The sequence below is a fragment of the Rana temporaria genome, chromosome 1, assembly GCF_905171775.1.
Source record: "Rana temporaria chromosome 1, aRanTem1.1, whole genome shotgun sequence".
Lineage (NCBI taxonomy): Eukaryota > Metazoa > Chordata > Amphibia > Anura > Ranidae > Rana > Rana temporaria.
This window is the reverse complement of record NC_053489.1, coordinates 660,898,409-660,919,784: the sequence shown is the minus strand read 5'-3', so window position 1 is coordinate 660,919,784 and position 21,376 is coordinate 660,898,409. Positions and strand designations below refer to the sequence as shown.

The 21,376-nt window shown below is 46.3% G+C and overlaps 1 protein-coding gene across 6 annotated transcripts in view; it reads left to right on the top strand.

Moving 5' to 3' along the window:
- DYSF (dysferlin) overlaps nucleotides 1-21,376 on the top strand; it is a 412,823-nt gene that overhangs the window by 333,893 nt on the left and 57,554 nt on the right. For 5 of the 6 annotated variants that reach the window (XM_040335540.1, XM_040335536.1, XM_040335537.1 and 2 more), the window contains 3 exons: nucleotides 1,346-1,507; nucleotides 3,817-3,982; nucleotides 10,733-10,806. In XM_040335540.1, the coding sequence (XP_040191474.1) occupies nucleotides 1,346-1,507; nucleotides 3,817-3,982; nucleotides 10,733-10,806 (402 nt within the window). Of the gene's footprint in view, nucleotides 1-1,345; nucleotides 1,508-3,816; nucleotides 3,983-10,732; nucleotides 10,807-13,506; nucleotides 13,564-21,376 lie in introns of all 6 variants that reach the window. The other variant, XM_040335541.1, reaches the window with a different exon arrangement.

Below are 21,376 nucleotides of genomic sequence, written 5' to 3'. Positions count from 1 at the left end.
TCACTCCTCCGGGATAACAGCCGAGCGGCTTTTAGCCGTATAGGTTGTTATCCTTGAAGAGCCGACCGCCCATTCTAAAAAATGGTACCGGGATGATGCCTGCAGCTGCCTGAGAGCTCTTGGGTCGTTGCCTCGAATTCCAACCATGACAGTATCTGCATGGGGCTTGCATCCTCTGCCTGTGCCTGTGTGAGTTTCCTTCGGGTACTCCAGTTTCCTCTCACATGCTGGTAGGTTAATTGGTCCCTATTGTGTGTATAGGAGGTAGAGGGACCTTAGATTGTGGTCCCCTTGAGGACAAGAATTGATGTTCCGGTGATAAAAAAAATAAAATAAAGGTCAGCAGCTACAAATACTGCAGCTACTTTTAAAATATGGACACTTACCTGTCCAGGGCGCCCGGGATGTCCTCACCCGAAGCCGACCTGTACCTCAGGTCCCGGGTGCAGCTGCCGGCATCTTTTTTTTTTTTTTAAGTCAGCAGCTACAAATACTGCAGCTGCTGACTTTTAAAATAAGGACACTTCCTTATCCAGGACGCCCGCAATCTCGTCACCCGAAGCCGATCTATTGCTTTCTGGTGCTGCCGCCGCCATCTTCAGTAAGGGAATCAGGAAGTGAAGCTTTGCGGCTTCACTTCCTGGTTCCCTACTGCGCCTGCACAACTTGCGCTGCGCGATCCCACTGGTCCCTGCTGTTTTATGGTACCTGTGTGTCTCCCAGAAGACAGTGGGGTGGATGAAGCAAGTGGCGTAGATAACCACGGGTGGCTCGGGTATCTATGCCCGGAAGTGGGAGTAAATAACTGTATTACACAGGTATCTGCTCCCCCCCCTCCCCCCTGAAAGGAGAGGATTCCGAAAAGCGAAAGTTAAATTTTTGGGTGAAATTCAGCTTTAAGTAAGGGAATCAGGAAGTGAAGCTTTGCAATTTCACAGCCTGGTTCCCTACTGCGCATGCGTGAGTCGCTCTGCACGTCCTGACTGGTCCCTGCTGTCTTCTGGGACCTGTGCGTCTCCCAGAAGACAACAGAGGGAAAAGGGGATGGGGCCGTACATGGCATAGATCACCGCCGATTCTGTATTACACAGGTATCTGCTCCCCCCCCTCCTGAAAGGTGCCAAATGTGACACCGGAGGGGGGAGGAACCGGATAAGCGGAAGCTCCATTTTTGGGTGGAACTCCACTTTAATAAATAAAAATAACATGCCTCTATCTTTGAAATGGAATATTCTCTATTCAGTAAGATATTATTCTACTTTTACCAATTCTGTCATCAATTGAGTAAAATGTGGGAGTCTTTAAAACCTATTCCTTTAAACACCATCTCTTGCCCGCTGTCTAGGTGTTGGCATGGGGTCTGCGCAACCTTAAGAGCTACCAGCTGGCCAGCGTGACGTCGCCCAGCCTGATCGTGGAGTGCGGAGAAGAAAGTGTACAATCCTGCGTTATTAAAAACATCAAAAAGAATCCCAACTTTGATATCTGTGTCCTTTTCCTGGAGGTGGTAAGAGCCCTTAATACAGTAAGCTGATTTTGCAGGGTGGTAGTGACAAGGATTGACCCCTGACACAACCTCAGGGCTTAACCCATTCTGCCGTTTGACCCAAATCGTGAAAGTATGCAGAGAACTGAGAGAGAGCTCTGTTCCTTTCGGTGTTCCAGCATCAGAGAGGGGGCTGAAATTTTTATTGGTCTTTTATAAACAACATGACATCACACACATGAGCACAGCTCATAGGTCAGTTCATATAGTCCATATATAGTATGGAGCCCTCATGTCACATTCTTTCCTTCCACAATCGCCATATTTATTTTAGTCGATGGAGGGAGTCATGGGAGGAGCCGTTTTGGAGGGGTTTGAAATCATCTGTTTTCACTTAATCACTTCCTGAAGGGTTGGTTAACTCTATAATGTCTCTTAAGGAAAGTAATTTTCTAATACACTCACATACATATGTATTATATCTTATATCGATCAAGAAATAAAAGGAAATAAAACAAATAAACAATATAAGAAAAGAAAAACAACATTTCAGTGGTTCTAATCATAACACAAAATATTCATTTTAGTACCGTATTTATCGTGGTATAACGCGTTTCCGCGTATACCGCGCACCCCTAAAGTGGCCCCCAATCCTGTGGAAAAAAAGTTTTTTTGTTTTTTTGTACTTACAGTTTTGGTGTCTTGCGCGGCGTCCATCGGCGGCCTCGTCGGGTCCGGCGTCCTTCTGCGGCTTCGGGTGTCCTCTTCGGCGGGTCCGGCGTCCGTCTTCGGCGGGTCGGGTGTCCTCTTCGGCGGGTCCGGCGTCCTCTTCGGCGGGTCCGGCGTCCTTCTGCGGCGTCCTCGCGTCCTCCCCGCTCGTTTCCTGCCACGAGTTTGAATACTGCGCCGGCATATACCGAGCGCAGTACACTCGTGAATCTTCGGGCAGGCTCGGCAACTGTCGCGCTGACGTCCTGTACGCTCAGGACGTCAGTGCGAGAGGCGCCGAGACTGCTCGAAGATTCACGAGTGTACTGCGCTCGGTATATGCCGGCGCAGTATTCAAACTCGTGGCGGGAAAGTGGGTATCGGCGTATATCGCCCACCCACGATTTTGCCCTGATTTTCAGGGCAAAATAGTGCGCGGTATACGCCGATAAATACGGTAACTTCCATCACAGTAGGAAAGGGCCCAGGTGCCCGTAAAAAGGCTCATTGCAGCCGTTCAGTTAGGTGACAGCTGGGATTTATGTGTTTCTTATGTTAAAGCAGGGGTTCTCCCTAAAATGTTTTATTTTTTTTTCTAGCATGTCATTCAGCATAGTAGCGCAAGCTACAGTATGCCTTTATATATTTTTTTGGCGCTGTACTCACTGTTTAATCGCGTAGTAAAGTTTCAGACTCCCCGCGGGGAATGGGCGTTCCTATGCAGAGGGCTCGTGATTGACGGCCGGCTATGGCGCGTCACACTTCACGAAAAAAGCCGAAATAGGAGTTTGCTCTTCACGGCGCCTGCGCAGTCAGCTCCGATGTCTGTGCGCAGGCGATGTGAAGAGCCGAGACCTACTCCGGCTATTTTCGTGAAGCGTGACGCGCCATAGCCGGCCGTCAATCACAAGCACTCTGCATAGGAACGCCCATTCCCCACGGGGAGTCTGAAACTTTACTACGCGATTAAACAGTGAGTACGGCGCCAAAAAAAAATATAAAGGAATACTGTAGCTCACGCTACTATGCTGAATGACATGCTACAAACTTGTTTTTTAGGGTGAAACACCGCTTTAAATATAATAAGCCTGGTGTCTGGCGCTCAGCGCCATAATCTCTGAGGTCACATCATCCTTCAGACCATGCAGCTTTCCTCATTAGTGCCCTGCAGGTGCACAGTTCATTGATAATTATGCAACCACTCCCATTAGATTCACTTTCCCACATGGACACAGACAAACACACAGGGATTTCTTAAGAATAACAAAAGATAGGAATCTGCAACAAAGTTTGTTAAAAACCTTGTAATGTACAGAGATCACCCAGAGGGGAATGTTAATGTCTCAAAAAAAAATGGGGTTACTTTTAAGCTTTGACAATAAAATCTAAAAGATGATTGGTTACTGTACTCAGCTGTACCAGATTCTCTGTGCACCAGTTTTAGTAAATCTCCCCAATAGATATGTTCTACAATTATTTTTAAGGTAAACCAAGATCTATATTTGATGGTAACCTCCTACTGATCTCTTTATGGTCATTTTCATGCCCAGTCTGGGCAAAAACATGATCAGTACCGATAGCATAAATGATCCATCATCTAACCATTTCCTCTTTACTTTTAGAATCTTCCCAGTGAGCCGCTTTACTGTCCACCAATCATTGTGAAAGTGATTGACAACCGGCAGTTTGGTCGGAAGCCTGTGGTTGGGCAGTGCACCATCCACTCCCTTGAGGAGTTCCACTGCGACCCCAACGAGGAAGAGGGTGACCTGGAGGATGGATGGGCCGGTATGCTGCTGTATACTTTCTGTACAAATGTGTGTAACAGGGACACAAACCCACCAATCACAACCAGACGGAGACTCAACAACTCTGGTGTAGTTTAGAGTGCTGTGTTGTGTTATGTCCTACTACACGTTCCACCGTGTAGGGCAGGGGTGTCCCAACTTTTTTCAGAGAGGGCCAGATTATATGAAGTGAAAATGCGTGGGGGCCGACTATTTTGCCCGACATTCTTTGAACCATTAAAATTTGGTCTAAGTGTATTCGTCTGAGCTCTAATACACGGCCCAACAGGAATTATATTGCCTTTGTGGCTGTGTGTGGTGAAGAGATGAGCTTGGGCGTGTTATTTGGATATACCGTATTTATTGGCGTATAACACGCACATTCACTTTAGGAGGGAAGTTTCAGGAAAAAAACTTACATTTAAATAAAAAAAACTGTGAAGCAAAATAAGGGTCAGTGCCCACAAATGCAGCCTCTCCATTGACCACCAGTGCAGCCTCTCTATTGCCACAAACGCAGCCTCTCTATTGCCACAAACGCAGCCTCTCTATTGCCACAAACGCAGCCTCTCCATTGCCACAAACGCAGCCTCTCCATTGCCACAAATGCAGCCTCTCCATTGCCACACACACAGTTGTTTGCACCAGGCCCAGGGTGTTTTGTTGCTTTCCTGATTTGTGATTGATTAACAACCATACTGGGCCATATTCTCAGAAGAGTTACGACAGAGTATCTCAGGAAACTCCGTCGTATCTCTGTTTTTTGACCCGCGTATCTATGCGAGTGATTCCTAGAATCATTTTCGCATAGATACGCTGAAGATCCGACATGTGTAAGTCACTTACACTGTCGGATCTTTAATAGGTGGCGTTTAAGTTCAGGTCTTATTTGTTTATGCAAATGAGCCTGATACGCCGATTCCCGAACAAAAACGCGTCGCGTAACCGTCGTTTGCGTAAGGGTAAGGTTACCCCTGCTATATGTGGGGTAACTTTACGCCAGTCCCACGTATGCCATGTTAAAGCGGGGGTTCACCCTTAGAGGGCACTTTTCCCCCTTAGATTCCTGCTCGTTTTTACTAGGGGAATCGGCTATTTATTTTAAAATATGTGCAGTACTTACCCGTTTACGAGATGCATCCTCTCCGTCGCTTCCGGGTATGGGCTGCGGGAATGGGCTTTCCTTCTTGATTTACAGGTTTCCGAGAGGCTTCCGACGGTCGCATCCATCGCGTCACGATTTTCCGAAAGAAGCCGAACGTCGGTGCGCAGGCGCAGTATAGAGCCGCACCGACGTTCGACTTCTTTCGGCTACGAGTGACGCGACGGATGCGACCGTCGGAAGCCTCTCGGAAGGCTGTCACTCAAGAAGGAACGCCCGCTCCCGAAGACCCATACCCGGAAGCGACGGAAGAAGATGCAGCTCGAAAACGGGTAAGTACGGCTCATATTTTAATACAAATAGCCAATTCCCCTAGACCGAACGAGCAGGAAGCTAAGGGGATAAAAATTTTTTTTTTAAAAATGGGTGAACTCCCGCTTTAAGTATGGCGTCGGGTCCGCGTCGTCTTTTCCCATCGGGTACGTCGTTTTCCTAAGTCGTTCTTGAATACGACTTTACGTCAATGACGCACACGTCGGCGTCATTGATGTTTTCCGTCGAGAACTGGAGCATGCGCACTGGGCTATTTTTAGCCCGGCGCATGCGCCGTTCGATCGGCACGGGGGCGCGCTTAATTTAAATATAAGCCGCCCCCTTTGAATTACACGGGGATACGCTGGGCCTTTTACACTACGCCGCCGCAAACTATGGAGCAAGTGCTTGAGGAATACAGCACTTGCTCCAGTAAGTTGCGGCGGCGTAGTGTAAATAGCTTACGCGATGCCGCCGCAGAAAGTACAAGAATCTGGCCCACTAAAAAAATCTGGTGCTTTCTTTTTTTTTTAACCACTTCCATACAAGGCATTTTCACCCTCTTCCTGCCCAGAAAAACAAAACAAAAAAACGCAATTATCGTATATTGATTGGTTTGCGCAAAAGTAATAGCATCTACAAAATAGGGGATAGATTTATGGCATTTTTATTTATGATTTATTTTTTACTAATAATGGCAGCGATCTGCGATTTTTATTGTGACCGTGACATTGCGGCAGACACATCGGACACTTTTGACACGTTTTTGGGACCATTCACATTTATACAGCGATTAGTGCTATAAAACTGCACTGATTACTGTGTAATTGTGACTGGCAGGGAAGGGGTTAACACTAGGGGCGCTGAAGGGGTTAATATGTTCCCTGGGAGTGATTATTACTGTAGGGGTAGGGGACACACAAGGGGAGGAGACCGATGTGTGTTCCTCTGTACTGGGAACACAGCATTGGTCTCCTCACCTCTGACAGGAGGTGGCTCTGTGTGGCGGGACTCCAGCGGCGATCGGGTCCGCGGGAACCGCGGCTGCGGTCACGGCGTGCACCCGCGACCCACGGCTGGGCACTTAAAGAGGACGTACAGGTACGTGCTTGTGCCCAGCCGTGCCATTCTGCCAACGTATATCTGCAGGAGGCGGTCCTTAAGTGGTTAAACTCCACCACGTGTTCTTATAACCCAACCTCGATCCGAAAGACCCTAACCAGCGCAGACCGGTAACAAGCCTGAACACGATCTCCAAGATCATGGAGAAAGCAGTAGTGCAACAGCTCCAGCCCCACCTGGACGACCACAAACTCCTAGATCCTCTACAATCAGGTTTTCGCCCAGGCCACGGCACAGAAACGGCTCTTCTCAAGATATGGGATGACGCCCTTGAAGCAGCAGATGACGGAGAATCCTGTCTCCTAGTGCTGCTGGATCTTAGTGCAGCCTTCGACACAGTAGATCACAACATATTGCTCACGCGACTCAAAGAAGTAGCAGGAGTCTCTGACGCAGCCCTACCGTGGTTCGCATCTTTCCTGGAAAATCGTACTCAGACCGTGAAACTTGGAGATTTCACATCAGAAACACGGACCATCACATGCGGAGTCCCGCAAGGATCACCCCTCTCACCTCTACTCTTCAACATCTACATCCGCCCGCTCCTCAAAATCATCAGCAAACAGGACCTGCGTTACCACTCCTATGCGGACGACACGCAGCTTTACCTTCGAATCACCAACAAAAAAGACCAATTTCTTGAACTTGGAAAGTGCCTCACACTGATCGACAATTGGATGACCGAAAGCTCCCTCAAACTTAACGGATCGAAAACAGAACTACTCATCCTTCACGCAAATAAAAAATCCATTGCTAGGACCACATGGACACCACCCACCATCCTCGGACAAACCATCGCACCAAGCAAAAAAAATCAAAAGTCTCGGAGTCATCTTCGACTCAGACATGACGATGGATGCACAAATAGGATCAGTCGTCAGCAGCTCTCATCATCTGCTCCGCATGCTACGTAGACTCATCCCCTTTATCCCGAAAGAAGACACGGCAGTAGTTGTCGGAACAATCATCAACTCACGACTCGACTACGCAAACTCCCTCTACTTAGGGCTACCAAAATACCAGATGGCGCGTCTACAAGTCGTCCAGAACACGGCAGCCAGACTGGTAACAGGTAAAAAGCCGTGGGAATCAGTCGCCCCAGTCTTGAGGTCCCTCCACTGGCTGTCCGTACAGGACCGGGTGACATTCAAGACGCTCTGCCTCACCCACAAATGTTCACAGGGAAAAGCTCCTCAATACTTATGCGAGAAAATAAAACCGTACGTCACCAAGCGCATGCTTCGGTCAACCAACCAAAACCTTCTCCAAATTCCTAAATCCCGCTACAAATCGAAAGGAGAACGAAGATTCTCGGTCCAAGGACCACGGCTCTGGAATGCTCTACCCACGACCATCCGCTTGGAAGAAAACCATCGGGCATTCAGGAAAAAGCTAAAGACCCACCTCTTCTGAAAGATCTGTACTACTCTGGATGACAAGCGCCTTGAGGCGATTAAGTTCGCATTTGCTGCGCTATACAAGTTACTCACTCACTCACTCACTCATAAAATGCACACTCACCACAAGTTTTGAGCCCTGATTAAGGAACGTCAAAAACACTTCATTTCCAATAGATTTTCAACCAGAGCGGGTCTGATAATTTTTCTTCACTTTCCAACAGCAATTGCAACTTTCTCCACACTCCGGGAAGAATGCCAAATATAATTAAATCATTGTGCTGTATTTACTGTAAAAAACCTTTTCCATTAATCATAAGTACAACTCACATGTAATGGTGCCCTTAGACCGGCTCCAGTGCAAACCGCTCTGTGTTTGGAAGCCAAATCCGCCGCTCTGCTTGCATGGGCCACTAATTAAGAACAATTACAGGTGAAACTCGAAAAATTTGAATATCGTGCAAAAGTTCATTTCACCAATGCAACATAAAAGGTGAAACTATTATATGAGATAGATTCATTACATGCAAAGCAAGATAGTTAAAGCCATGATTTGTCATAATTGTGATGATTATGGCTTACAGCTCATGAAAACCCCAAATCCACAATCTCAGAGAATTAGAATATTACATGCAATCAATAAAACAAGGATTGTACATAGAACAATATCGGACCTCTGAAAAGTAGAAGCATGCAATGTACTCAGTACTTGGTTTGGGCCCCTTTTGCAGCAATTACCGCCTCAATGCGGCGTGGCATGGAAGCGACCAGCCTCACGATTAGGGTTGCCACCTCATCCCTTTAAAACAGAACACATATGAATTACACAGGTTCTGTGGCTGATTAAGGTGGTAATTGAACTCAAGTGGAGCCTTATCTAAATTAAATTAGAATCAGAACCTGTGTAATTCATATGTGTTCTGTTTTAAAGGGATGAGGTGGCAACCCTACTCACGATGGGAGCAGATTTTTTGTGTTTTTTTCCTTGGGTTAATCACCATACTTATTACGAGCCTCCATTTTGCTGGAGACCAGCACTGCCACCAGGAATATCAAGAAGATAGTTTCAAAGGTATCATCTGTCCAGTAAGCTTGTCGGCAGTTACTTTATGTTCAAGACCCTCAGGTTGGAGGTAAGCGCTCTGTGAGCCCATTGACCAAGAAGATCTGCATTTGAAACAGTTCATGTTTTAAATCTATTTGAAGCACTCATTTGGCAGCAATTATTATTGGACTCTATTCACTGTTTGGATTCAGTTTTGTTTTGGTCAACTTTGCTACATCGTCACTCTATTATTTATATTTGGTAGTCTATTACCATCATCATTCACTGGCTTCAGCCATTGTGTTTTTTTCACTTTTATCGCACTATTGGTACACTTCCTGCTTTTTTTAGCAGTTCATATGTTTATATTTATTTATACACATATTATTTTTCACGTTTAGTGTGTAGGAGATTGCCCTCATCACTTTTTCTTTTCACCTTAATTTTTAGTGCTTTTACACTTTTAGATTTGAGCAGCATTCTCATTTGATTACACATTTCCCTTGGTTTAGATTCTCTATTATTCATTTTGGCTAACGCAGAAGACTTATTTTTATATAGCGGCCTTCAGCTCTTCTGCATTGTTGGGTCTCGTGTCTCTCATATTTCTCTTGGCAATGCCCCATAGATTCTCTATGGGGTTCAGGTCAGGCGAGTTTGCTGGCCAATCAAGCACAGTAATCCCACGGTCATGTGACCAGGTTTTGGTGCTTTTGGCAGTGTGGGGGAGGTGCCAAGTCCTGCTGGAAAATGAAGTCAGCATCCCCATAGACTGTGGAAACTTCACACCGGACTTCAAGCATCTTGCAGTGTGTGCCTCTCCATTCTTCCTCCATACTCCGGCTCCTTGGTTTCCAAATGAGATGCAAAATTTGCTCTCATCAGAAAAGAGGACTTTGGACCCCTGAGAACAGACCAGGTGTGTTTTTCTTTAGCCCAGGTAAGATGCTTCTGATGTTGTTTGTTGTTCAGGAGACTTGACAAGAGGAATACGACATTTGAAGCCCATGTCCAGGATCCGTCTGTGTGTGGTGCTCTTCATTCACTGACTCCAGCCTCAGTCCACTCCTTGTGAAAGTCCCCAACACTTTTGAATGGCCTTTTCCTGACAATCCTCTCCAGGCTGCGCTCATCCCTGCTGCTTGTGCACCTTTTTCTTCCACACTTTTCCCTTCCACATAACATTCTATTAATGTGCTTTGATACAGCACTTTGAGAACATCCAACTTTTGCAATTAGCCTTTGAGGCTTTCCCTCCTTATGGAGGATGTCAATGATGGTTTTCTGCACAACTGTCAGGTCAGCAGTCTTTCCCATGATTGTGATTCCTACGGAACCAGACTGAGAGACCATTTAAAGGCCCAGGAACCCTTTGCAGGTATTATGGCTTAATTAGCTGATTAGAGTGGGACACTGATCCTAGAATATTGTACCTTTTCACAATATTCAAATTTTCTGAGATAGTGGATTTGGGGTTTTCATGAGCTGTAAGCCATAATCATCACAATTATGACAAATCACGGCTTGAACTATCTTGCTTTGCATGTAATGAGTCTATCTCATATATTAGTTTCACCTTTTAAGTTGCATTAGTGAAATAAATAACTTTTGCACAATATTCAAGTTTTTTGAGTTTCACCTGCATATAGAAAAATAAATCAAAAATGTATTTGATAAATATTGCAGTAATAACTTATAATGTGTACTTACTGAAAATACATTGTAATTTCCTTTTAAAGTAATTAAAGCATCCGTTACAATATTTCCTTTCAGATGATACAAGTGTTACTCCACGAGATGAGGTTCTCATCGACATTGACGACAAGGAGCCTCTAATACCCAGTCAGGTATGAAGAAAAACTGATTTCCATTTTTTAAAATAATCAATTCCAAAGAAAACTCTTTTTGCTTAGGGTGAGCCATTATCAGAATGTAAAAAAAACCTGCAGAAGCGGCTGTGGTTTGATCAAGTGATCATATGGCAAACATTGGTATATAAACCGCAAACGTGCAACACATATTAGGTCTTGCTGTGCACGCTGGAATAAAAAGGATAATTCTAGGGCCATTATTTAGGATTAACTCTAAATTGAGGAGCTTTAAAAATCTTAAAACAACATCTATGGAAAATGTGTCGGGCTTGGGTTCTAATACCCACAAAGTTACCTGTGTGGCTATGAATGGTGGGGTGTGTTCCTGGCAGACATTGGAGCTCAAGAAGTTGCTTGGATAAGAAGCAAAACATCTACTAGATATATGACCTGGATAAATGGGAACCTTCACAGACATAAGGAGCCAACCTTATAAATCTCCATTCACCAGATACACTTCCAGTTTACTATATCTGACATGGTAATATACAGCTCTGCCTTTCCACTGATGTCAGCTTAGAGAAGGCCTTTTCTATCTCTTTACCTTAAACTTGAAACTACCATCTTCCCAGTGTTCCCCTAGTGTCTCCCAGTGTTCCGGGTGTTCCCCAGTGTCGCCCACTATTCATTAGTGCCTCCTATGGTCCCCTAGTGTTTCCCAGTGTCCCCCAATGTTCCCCAGTGTCTCCAAATATTCCCCAGTGTCTCCCATTGTGCCCTGATGTTCCCTAGTACAGTTCCCAGTGTTCACAGTGTGTCCCAAGTGTCTCCCAATGTTCCTGGTGTTCCCTAGTGTCTCCCAGTGTCCCCCTGTGTTATCTAGTGTGTTCCCCAGTGTGTCCCATTGTCTCCCAATGTTCCTCAGTGTCTCCCATTGTCTCCTGGGGTTCCCTAGTGTCTCTCAGTGTTCCCCAGTGTCTCTCAGTGTTCCCCAGTGTCTCTCAGTGTTCCCCAGTGTGTCAGTGTTCCCCAGTGTGTCAGTGTTCCCCAGTGTCGCTCAGTGGTCCTCAGTGTCTCCCAGTGGTCCTCAGTGTCTCCCAGTGGTCCTCAGTGTCTCTCATTGTCCCCTGGTGTTCCCCAGTATGTCCCAGTGTCTTCCAATATTCCTCAGTGTCTCCCATTGTCTCCTGGGGTTCTCTAGTGTCTCCCAGCGTTCCTCAGTGTCTCCCAGCATTCCTCAGTGTTTCCCATTGTCTCCTGGGGTTCCCTAGTGTCTCTCAGTGTTCCTCAGTGTCTCTCAGTGTTCCTCAGTGTCTCCCAGTGTTCCTCAGTGTCTCCCAGCATTCCTCAGTGTCTCCCAGCATTCCTCTGTCTCTCCCATTGTCCCCTGGTGTTTCCTAGTGTCTCCCGGTGTGCCCGTGTCTTCCAATATTCCTCAGTGTCTTCCATTGTCCCTTGGTATTCCCTAGTGTCTCCCAGTGTACCCTGTGTTCCCCAGTGTGTCTCAGTGTGTTCCACTGTCCCCTGGTGTTTCCTAGTTTCTCCCAGTGTTCCAGTGTGGGTGCCAGTATGTCGCTATAGATCTCTGAAAATTTCTCATATAGTCAGCCACTTCACCCATTTACAGGCTTTTGGCATTTGTGGTCACCATTTTGCTACAATTTCCTGAAACCGTGCCAGTATTGACCATATGGTAACCTTAACTTTGCCAGGAACTTTATAAGGCGTATTAAATTTCACCACATGCATTATCCACAAACCCTTTTCTTTTCATGAGATCCTCTGTAGATTAATCTGTAGAAATAAAACTAAATAAACAGCTGCCAGGAAGGTTCACAAAGGGTAGATTTCAAAGCCCTGAGATGATTATAGCAAGCTAGGTTAAAAAGGAAATGAAGCCTTTCACAAACGACAGATATTTTAAAGCAGTCCTCCACCCCAAACTCGCTCATCCATGTCTTTATGGACCTTGCTTTGTGCACTGGTCCGAATCATTTGGTGGAGGGGGGATTATGGTGTGGGGTTGTTTTTCAGAGGTTGGGCTGAATCCCCTTAGTTCCAGTGAAGAGAACTCTTAAGGTGTCAGCATACCAAGACATTTTGGACAATTTCAATTTCATGCTTCCAACTTTGTGAGAACAGTTTGGGGATGGCCCCTTTCGGTTCCAACATGACTACACACCACTGCACAAAGCAAGGCCCATAAAGACATGGATGAGCGAATTTGGGGTGGAGGAACGTGAGTGGCCTGCACAGTTCTGACCTCAACCTGATAGAACACCTTTAGGAAGAGCTAGAGCGAAGACTGAGAGCCAGGCCTCCTTGTCCAACATCAGTGCCTGACCTCACAAATACGCTTCTGGAAGAATGGTCAAACATTCCCATAGACACACTCCTAAACCTTGTGGACAGTCTTCCCAAAAGAGTTGAAGCTGTTATAGGTGCAAAGGGCGGGACAACCCAATATCGAGCCCTACGGACTAAGACTGGGATGACAATAAAGTTCATGTGCGAGTAAAGGAAGGTGTCCTAATGCTTTTGGTAATATAGTATAGTTCAGAATGCCGGGAAAGGATTGGAAATCATGTGACCATTGTCTTTAATAGCATTATAAGCAATGTACTTATTAGTGCTTTCTAGAAATATAAATATATTTAAGTAAAATATGTAGCTAATATTTTTTTTTGTGGTTGTTTGGTGCTTATGGTGTAGCTAATGATTCGTTTTGACTTGTAGTTTGCGGATGGCGTCTCATCCATTATTAACATATCTACCTCCCAGTCCAGCCTTCATGTATGTATTGTGGATGTGCTTCAAACACGTGTGTCTTGTTTCATTTAACACACAACAGTGCATGATCCCTTTGACAGAAGATTGTGATGATGTCACTGTTTTACTTGGGGGGGTGCTTGCAGAATACTAACAGAGAACCAGATATGATCGACTTGGGAATCTGAGATAATTTTCCTTCTTATGTTGCTTTACATGAAGATGAATTGGTATGGTTATTAATACATAGTTACGTTGGTCCAGCTTGGACAAATGTAGCTATGCATAGACCAGCGTTTCTCGACTCCAGTTCTCAAGGCGCCCCAACAGGTCATGTTTTCAGGAATTCCCTCCGAGGAAACGGCTAGGGCAGGCATGTCCAAAGTCCGGCCCGCAGGCCAATCGCGGTCCGTGTATTGGTTTTGCATGGCCCACCTGGTTATTTGGACATGTATATCTTTTGTGGCCCCCGACGATCTCCCAGCGCCGGGGCCACAAAAGACATATAGGCTGGCTGCCTTGGAGGGGACAGGGAGGAGGCGGGACGAGTGCCGTACATACAGGAGGAGAATTCCCTGTTTACGGGTGGCCTCTGTAATAGGAAGTCCCATCTCCGACGCTGCCATTAGACGATTGTTCTGTTCATCAAAGGAGGCGGGACTTTCTATTAAAAAGAGGCCGCAGTGTAAACAGGAGATTTTCCTGTTGGTAAACTTTGGCACTTATCCTGCCCCCTCCCAGGCTCCAGATGGATGGGCATCAATCAGGCTGCACTCATGGCAATGGTGGGTGCTGCATTCCTGGCAATGGTGCGTGCATTCCTGGCAATGGTGGGTGCTGCATTCCTGGCAATGGTGGGTGCTGCATTCCTGGCAATAGTGGGTGTTGAATTCCTGGCAATGGTGGGTGCTGCAGATGGGCACTTGTGAGGCTGCACTGACCCTTATTTTGCTTCAAAGTTCTTTATTTAAAATGTAAGTTTTTTCCCTGAAACTTTCCTCTTAAAATGAAGGTGCGTGTTATACGTCAATAAATACGGTATATCCAAATAATACACCTGAGTTCATCTCTTTACTCACATAGCCACAAAGGTAAGAGAATTCCTGTTGGGTGTTGTATTAGTGCTCGAACTAACACACTTAGACCAAATTTTAATGGTTCAAAGAATGTCAGGCAAAATGGTCGGCCCTCACGCATGTTCACGTCATCAAATCTGTCCCTCTTTGAAAAAAGTTTGGACACCCCTGAGCTAGGGTAATTACTAAGGCAGTGAAACTGATCAAATCGCCTGTGCAAAATAATGGTAAGCCTGAAAACATGACCTGTTGGGGCGCCTTGAGGACTGGAGTGGAGAAACACTGGCGTAGACCATACCTGTGGGATCCCCATGGAAGCTGTAAACACTGTAGTATACACCGTTACTCTAGGGATCTCCACTAGCTTCGGGGTCCCATGCCAAGCGGCCCCCCTGCTGTATTGTGAACACAGGAGCCTGACTGCTCAGCACGGGGGCCATTCAGAGATTGCTTTGCTTTTTCTCAATTAATGAAAAGAACTCTCTGATTGGATGAGGTGGAGAGGCGGGGGTGGTAACTGGTTCTCTGTAAACTTAAGCTGGCCATACCCTACTAGACATTCGAACAAAGGTTTGTACTAACATTCGTACATTCAATGACTTGACAGATGTCGTTCAAAAGCACTTCAAAGTTTAGATTTGGACTCCTGAATAAAAACCTCATTCATTCTTAAAGTAATTCTTTTGTTTCAAGAAAATTTTCTATCTTGTTTCTTTGAAATTTCTTGTCACTGTTTGAAAATGAAACGTCAATTTGGCCCACGACTATTCGGAAAATTAAATGAACGTTTAAAAAAAAAAAAACATTTAGAATGAAATCCTACTGGTGTATGGCCGGCTTTTCTTGGCTCACTTGGGGTGCTTGTATATCGGTCGATGTGTTTCTTCCTCATTTGTCTGGTAGATGTTCCAGTTTGCTTTTCATGTTTGTGTATAGAGTGCCGTCTCGTATGCAGCTTTTGTTCACCTGGTTTTATGGAGTTCTGCCCGGGGGCATTTTCTGAAAGCAGTGGTCCTATGTGCAAAAAAGTTCAATCCCCCGCCTAGGAAAAAAAAGTGTGGTGTGCCGCAGCAATAACTGGGTGTAGATTTCATTCAGCTGAATATTGACTGTGGCTTGAAGGGACGCAAAATGAAAGGGTTTAGTAGTAAATGAGGCAGAGTTCAGGGGTCAGTAGTAAGTGAGGCAGAGTTCAGGGGTCAGTAGTAAGGCAGGCAGAGTTCAGGGGTCAGTAGTAAGGCAGGCAGAGTTCAGGGGTCAGTAGTAAGGCAGGCAGAGTTCAGGGGTCAGTAGTAAGGCAGGCAGAGTTCAGGGGTCAGTAGTAAGGCAGGCAGAGTTCAGGGGTCAGTAGTAAGGCAGGCAGAGTTCAGGGGTCAGTAGTAAGGCAGGCAGAGTTCAGGGGTCAGTAGTAAGGCAGGCAGAGTTCAGGGGTCAGTAGTAAGGCAGGCAGAGTTCAGGCGTCAGTAGTAAGGCAGGCAGAGTTCAGGGGTCAGTAGTAAGGCAGGCAGAGTTCAGGGGTCAGTAGTAAGGCAGGCAGAGTTCAGGGGTCAGTAGTAAGGCAGGCAGAGTTCAGGGGTCAGTAGTAAGGCAGGCAGAGTTCAGGGGTCAGTAGTAAGGCAGGCAGAGTTCAGGGGTCAGTAGTACATTGACCAGGACCTCTACATGTATTCCCCAATCGTATTACTGATGAGATGGCAGAGTCATTATTACTGTGAACCCGTCTAACAACAAAACCATGTAGGAATAGTGTCCCATTGGTTTTAGTAAGAGGAATAGTACCTCATCATTGGTATTAGTGGGAAGAATAGTGCCCCATTATTGGTATTAGTGAGGAATAGTGCCCCATTATTGGTATTAGTGAGGAATAGTGCCCCATTATTGGTATTAGTAGGAGGAATAGTGTCCCATCATTGGTGTCGGTGGGGGAAATAGTGCTCCAAGGGCCCCATAAAGACAAGCAAGGGGCAGCATCTGGTGTAGGACCCCCTCCCCCCCATAATTATCGCAATATTTAGATTCAGGGATCACACCACCAATAGCCTAATTTTCCAGGATCCACCAGAAAGTGAAATATACTGGGATAGATAGACTCTTTAAAGCCCAACTCTACCTTTTGGACTTCAGGCTGAGTACCCCCAACCCCCCATTATGCTGCATAGGATTGTGTTTACACGTTATTATGAGCGTTGTTCTATGAAGAGCTGAGCACTGCCTACTGCTGAAGCTGTATAAGATAAAGAGGGGCCCCAGCACACCTTCGACTCTGCTGAAGACATTCGGAGTGAATATATGCTTGACATTTCTTTAGATTAGGTATGGTGGGGCAGAGGAAGGGAAGGAATGGGGAGGTAAGGGAAATGAAGGGGAGGTACAGGAAGTGTACCGTATTACCGGCAGAGCAACCAGGTGGATAGGAAGTGTACCGTATTATCGGCAGAGCAACCTGGTGGACAGGAAGTGTACCGTATTACGGGCAGAGCAACCAGGTGAACAGGAAGTGTACAGTATTATTGGCAGAGGAACCAGGTGGACAGGAAGTGTACCGTATTACCGGCAGAGCAACCAGGTGGACAGGAAGTGTACCGTATTACCGGCAGAGCAACCAGGTGGACAGGAAGTGTACCGTATTACCGGCAGAGCAACCAGGTGGACAGGAAGTGTACCGTATTACGGGCAGAGCAACCAGGTGAACAGGAAGTGTACAGTATTATTGGCAGAGGAACCAGGTGGACAGGAAGTGTACCGTATTACCGGCAGAGCAACCAGGTGGACAGGAAGTGTACCGTATTACCGGCAGAGCAACCAGGTGGAAAGAAAGTAAAAGAAAGCTAATGCAGCCAAAACATCTAAGGACAGTTGAGTGACAACATATTACATTTGGGTTTAGACACACTTTAAGAAACTATAGCACTCTGCGATGAACTAACCAACATCTTTTGTTTTATGGCTGCAGAAGACTCTCTGGGTAAGTAGGTGGTGGAGAGACCCTCTATAATAATGGCACAGTGACACCTTAAATGTTTTCTTTTTTGGGTCCTCAAAGAGCATGTGCAGAAATGTAGAATTACTGGGGTAGATTCAGATAGATTAGCGGATCTTTAGATCCGCGTAATCTATCTTATTTACGATCCGCCGGAGCAAGTTTGAGAAGCTAGTGCTGTATTCAGAAAGCACTTACCTCAAAACTTGCGGCGGCGTATCGTAAATCCCCTGGCGGAATTCAAATTCTGCGGCTAGGGGGAGTGTAGTATTTAAATCAGGTGCGTCCCCGCGCCGATTTAACTGCGCATGCGCCGTCCGCGAATTTTCCCGGCGTGCATTGCTCCCAGTGACGTCGCTTGACGTCATTAGTTTCGTCGTGAACGTAAATTACATCCATCCGTATTCGTGACCGACTTACGCAAACGACGTAAAAATTCAAAACTCGGCGTGGGAACGACAGCCATACTTAACATAGGATACGTTGCATATAGCAGGGGCAACTATCCGCCGGAAAAAGCCGAACGCAAACAACGTAAAAAAAAAAGCGACGGGCGGGCGTTCATTTCTGAATCGGCGGATCTCCTTATTTGCATATTCGTTGCGTATACAAACGGAAGCGCCACCTAGCGGCCGGCGGGAGATTGCAGCCTAAGATCCGACGGTGTAAGTCACTTACACCTGTCGGATCTAAGGGAGATCTATGCAGAACCTGATTCTATGAATCAGGCGCATAGATCCGACCGTCGGATCTCAGAGATACGACGGCGTATCAGGAGATACGCCGTCATATCTCTATCTGAATCTGCCCCACTGTCTGGCGGAATTGCTGCAGAGTAGAGTTGGGCGGATGAACATCAGCCGGTTTAGCGAATACCTGAATTCACCCACCGAGAGCCCCACACTGCACTGCACGCTGTACAGTGCATTCTAAGCCCTGATTGGACAAAGCTAAATAAGTAAAAAATTACATTTAACCTCAATGATCTGAGTTGGTAAGTTCAGGGGGAGGGGGGGGGTTCTATAATGGAAATATCTGGAGCCCAAAGTAGAGTTTATTTCTCTGTTTCTTTCTTATTTTTTCTATTTGTAGTTACATATTTTTTGATTACACCCCCCGATATTGTATCGGTGAGTACTGCAGTTGTGATATAGGTGGGATTCCCATATTCCTCTTTTTGTAGCAGAGTGACCTTACCCTGAACACATGCACAATGGGGGTTTTCTTAACTCTCCAGGTAGCAACACGTTGGCAAAACAAAAACGCTTGACGTTTGTAAACGCATGTAGGCTAAGGTGACCAGATTTTTAACATGAAATCCGGGGACATTTTTTTTTTTACTAGTAATGGCGGAAATCAGTGACTCTCTGCCCGTTGCCGCCGCCGCCCGCCTGACGTCACCACGTTCTTGCCATTCAAAAGAACGGCGGTTCTTTTGAATGGAGTGTTTTTACACTCAGGGAGGCAAGAGATTCTTGCCAAGAATCTCGTCAGGAAAAACTACGTTTTTTTCCTGAAGAGATTCTGGCCCGTGTGTACAGGGCTTGGCTCTCCAGGCCCCAGGTACTACTGGGTGGGGAGCGGAGGAAGATCACTCTGCCAGGAGAAAAACAGGCAGGTGGTTGGCCGGGACTTAAGCCAAGGCAGAAGAACATGCGAGCCGAGCTGATTAGGCATGCACCCGAAACTGAAGAAATATTCCCTCCACTCCGACCAGCACATGAGCATCAGAAAGGGGCACAGATAATGGAAAAAAATAGACCCCCCCAAGCTAGTAGGAGCGGCGTAGTGGGGGTGTGCAATTCTAATTTTTTTTTTTTTGCACCAACTGTCTTTGAAATTGCCCCAGCCCCTGTTCAAATCCAATACCTGAACAAAACCGGGGACAGACTTGGTGTCCTCAATCCGGGGTGTCCTCTGGTCACCCTAATGTAGGTGCATCAAGCACTTGAACATTAATTCATTTTATTGGATAGAATAATCATTTATTCTGCCGGTTGAAATGAATTGATTCTCAAATGCTAAATGAGCTTAGCGTTAATGCACGCCTAGACACATTTACATCATTTCTGCCAAATTATTTCTGTTCCTGGACACGCTGGTTGTGAGATATTTTTTTCTACATCTAAGCGCCCTTGACTATAAACTCCCCAAAAGCCTATCTATGCATGGACACATATAGGTGGATTCAGAAAGAGTTAGGCCGGCGGATCAGTAGATACACCGACCTAACTCGGAATCTGCGTCGTCCTAAGTTTAAGTGTATTCTCAAACTGAGATACACTTAAACCTATCTAAGATACGATGGCCTGCCGCGTCGTATCTTAGGGTGCAATATTTAGGCTGGCCGCTAGGTGGCGATTCTGTTGAGTTCGGCGTAGAATATGTAAATGCATAGATACGCTGATTCACGAACGTACGTGCGCCCGTCGCAGTAAAGATACGCCGTTTACGTAAGGCATTTTCAGGCGTATAGTTATTCCATCAAATAGCTGGACTAGTAATGTTAAGTATGGCCGTCGTTCCCGCGTCGAAATTTGAACATTTTACGTAGTTTGCGTAAGTCGTCCGTGAATAGGGCTAGACGTAATTTACGTTCACGTCGAAACAAATACGTCCTTGTGGCGTACTTTGCCGCAATGCACACTGGGATATGTACACGGACGGCGCATGCGCCGTTCGTAAAAAACGTCAATCACGTCAGGTCACCCCCCATTAACATAAAACACGCCCCCTCAGCCTAATTTGAATTAGGCGCGCTTACGCTGGCCACATTTACGCTACGCCGCCGTAAGTTAGGAGGCAAGTACTTTGTGAATACAGTACTTGCCTATCTAACTTAAGGCGGCGTAGCGTAAATACGATATGCTACGCCGCCTTAAAGATGCAGCGGTCTTTCTGAATCCACCTAATAGGCTAATATGTACGGGTATCTTGAGGCCATGAAACACAAGATGCCCCTGAGAGCAGCAGAAAAAATGTCCAGTGTGCATGAGGCATAAAGAGACTGGGCCAGATTCACAAATGAGATACGACGGCGTTTCTCCTGATACGCCATCGTATCTCTGTTTCTATCTATGCGACTGATTCATAGAATCAGTTACACATAGCTAGCCCGAAGATCCGACAGGTGTAAGGCCCCGTACACACGAGAGGATCCATCCGCTGAAAAATCTCAGCGGATCGGTTTCAGCGGATAGATCCCCTGGTGTGTACGTTCCAGCGGATATTTATCCGCGGATATTTCCGATTTCCATCAGATAAAAATTTGTAAGCATGCTAACAAATCTATCCACTGGAATCGGCTCCAGCGGATCGATCCGGTGGTCTGTACAGACTCACCGGATCGATCCGTCCGAACCCGTCCCTCGCATGCGTCGTAATGATTCGACGCATGCGTGGATTTCCTTATATGACAGCGTCGCGCACGTCGCCGCATCATCATCATCGCGGCGATGGCGCGACACGTCACCGCGGTTGAAATCCGCGCAGATTTGGATCCGATGGTGAGTACATGCCAACGGATCCAAATCCGCCAGAGGATTTATCCGCGGAAACGGTCCGGCGGACCGTATCCGCGGATCAATCCTATCGTGTGTACCAGGCCTAATTGTTTTACACTGTCGGATCTTAGGATGCAGTATCGCGGCCGCCGCTGGGGGGAGTTTGCGTCGTAAACCAGCGTCGGGTATGCAAATTAGGAGTTACGGCGGATCCACGATGGTTTTTCGCATTCGCTACGTCGTCGCTAGTCTAGTTTCCCGTCACAAAGTTACACTTT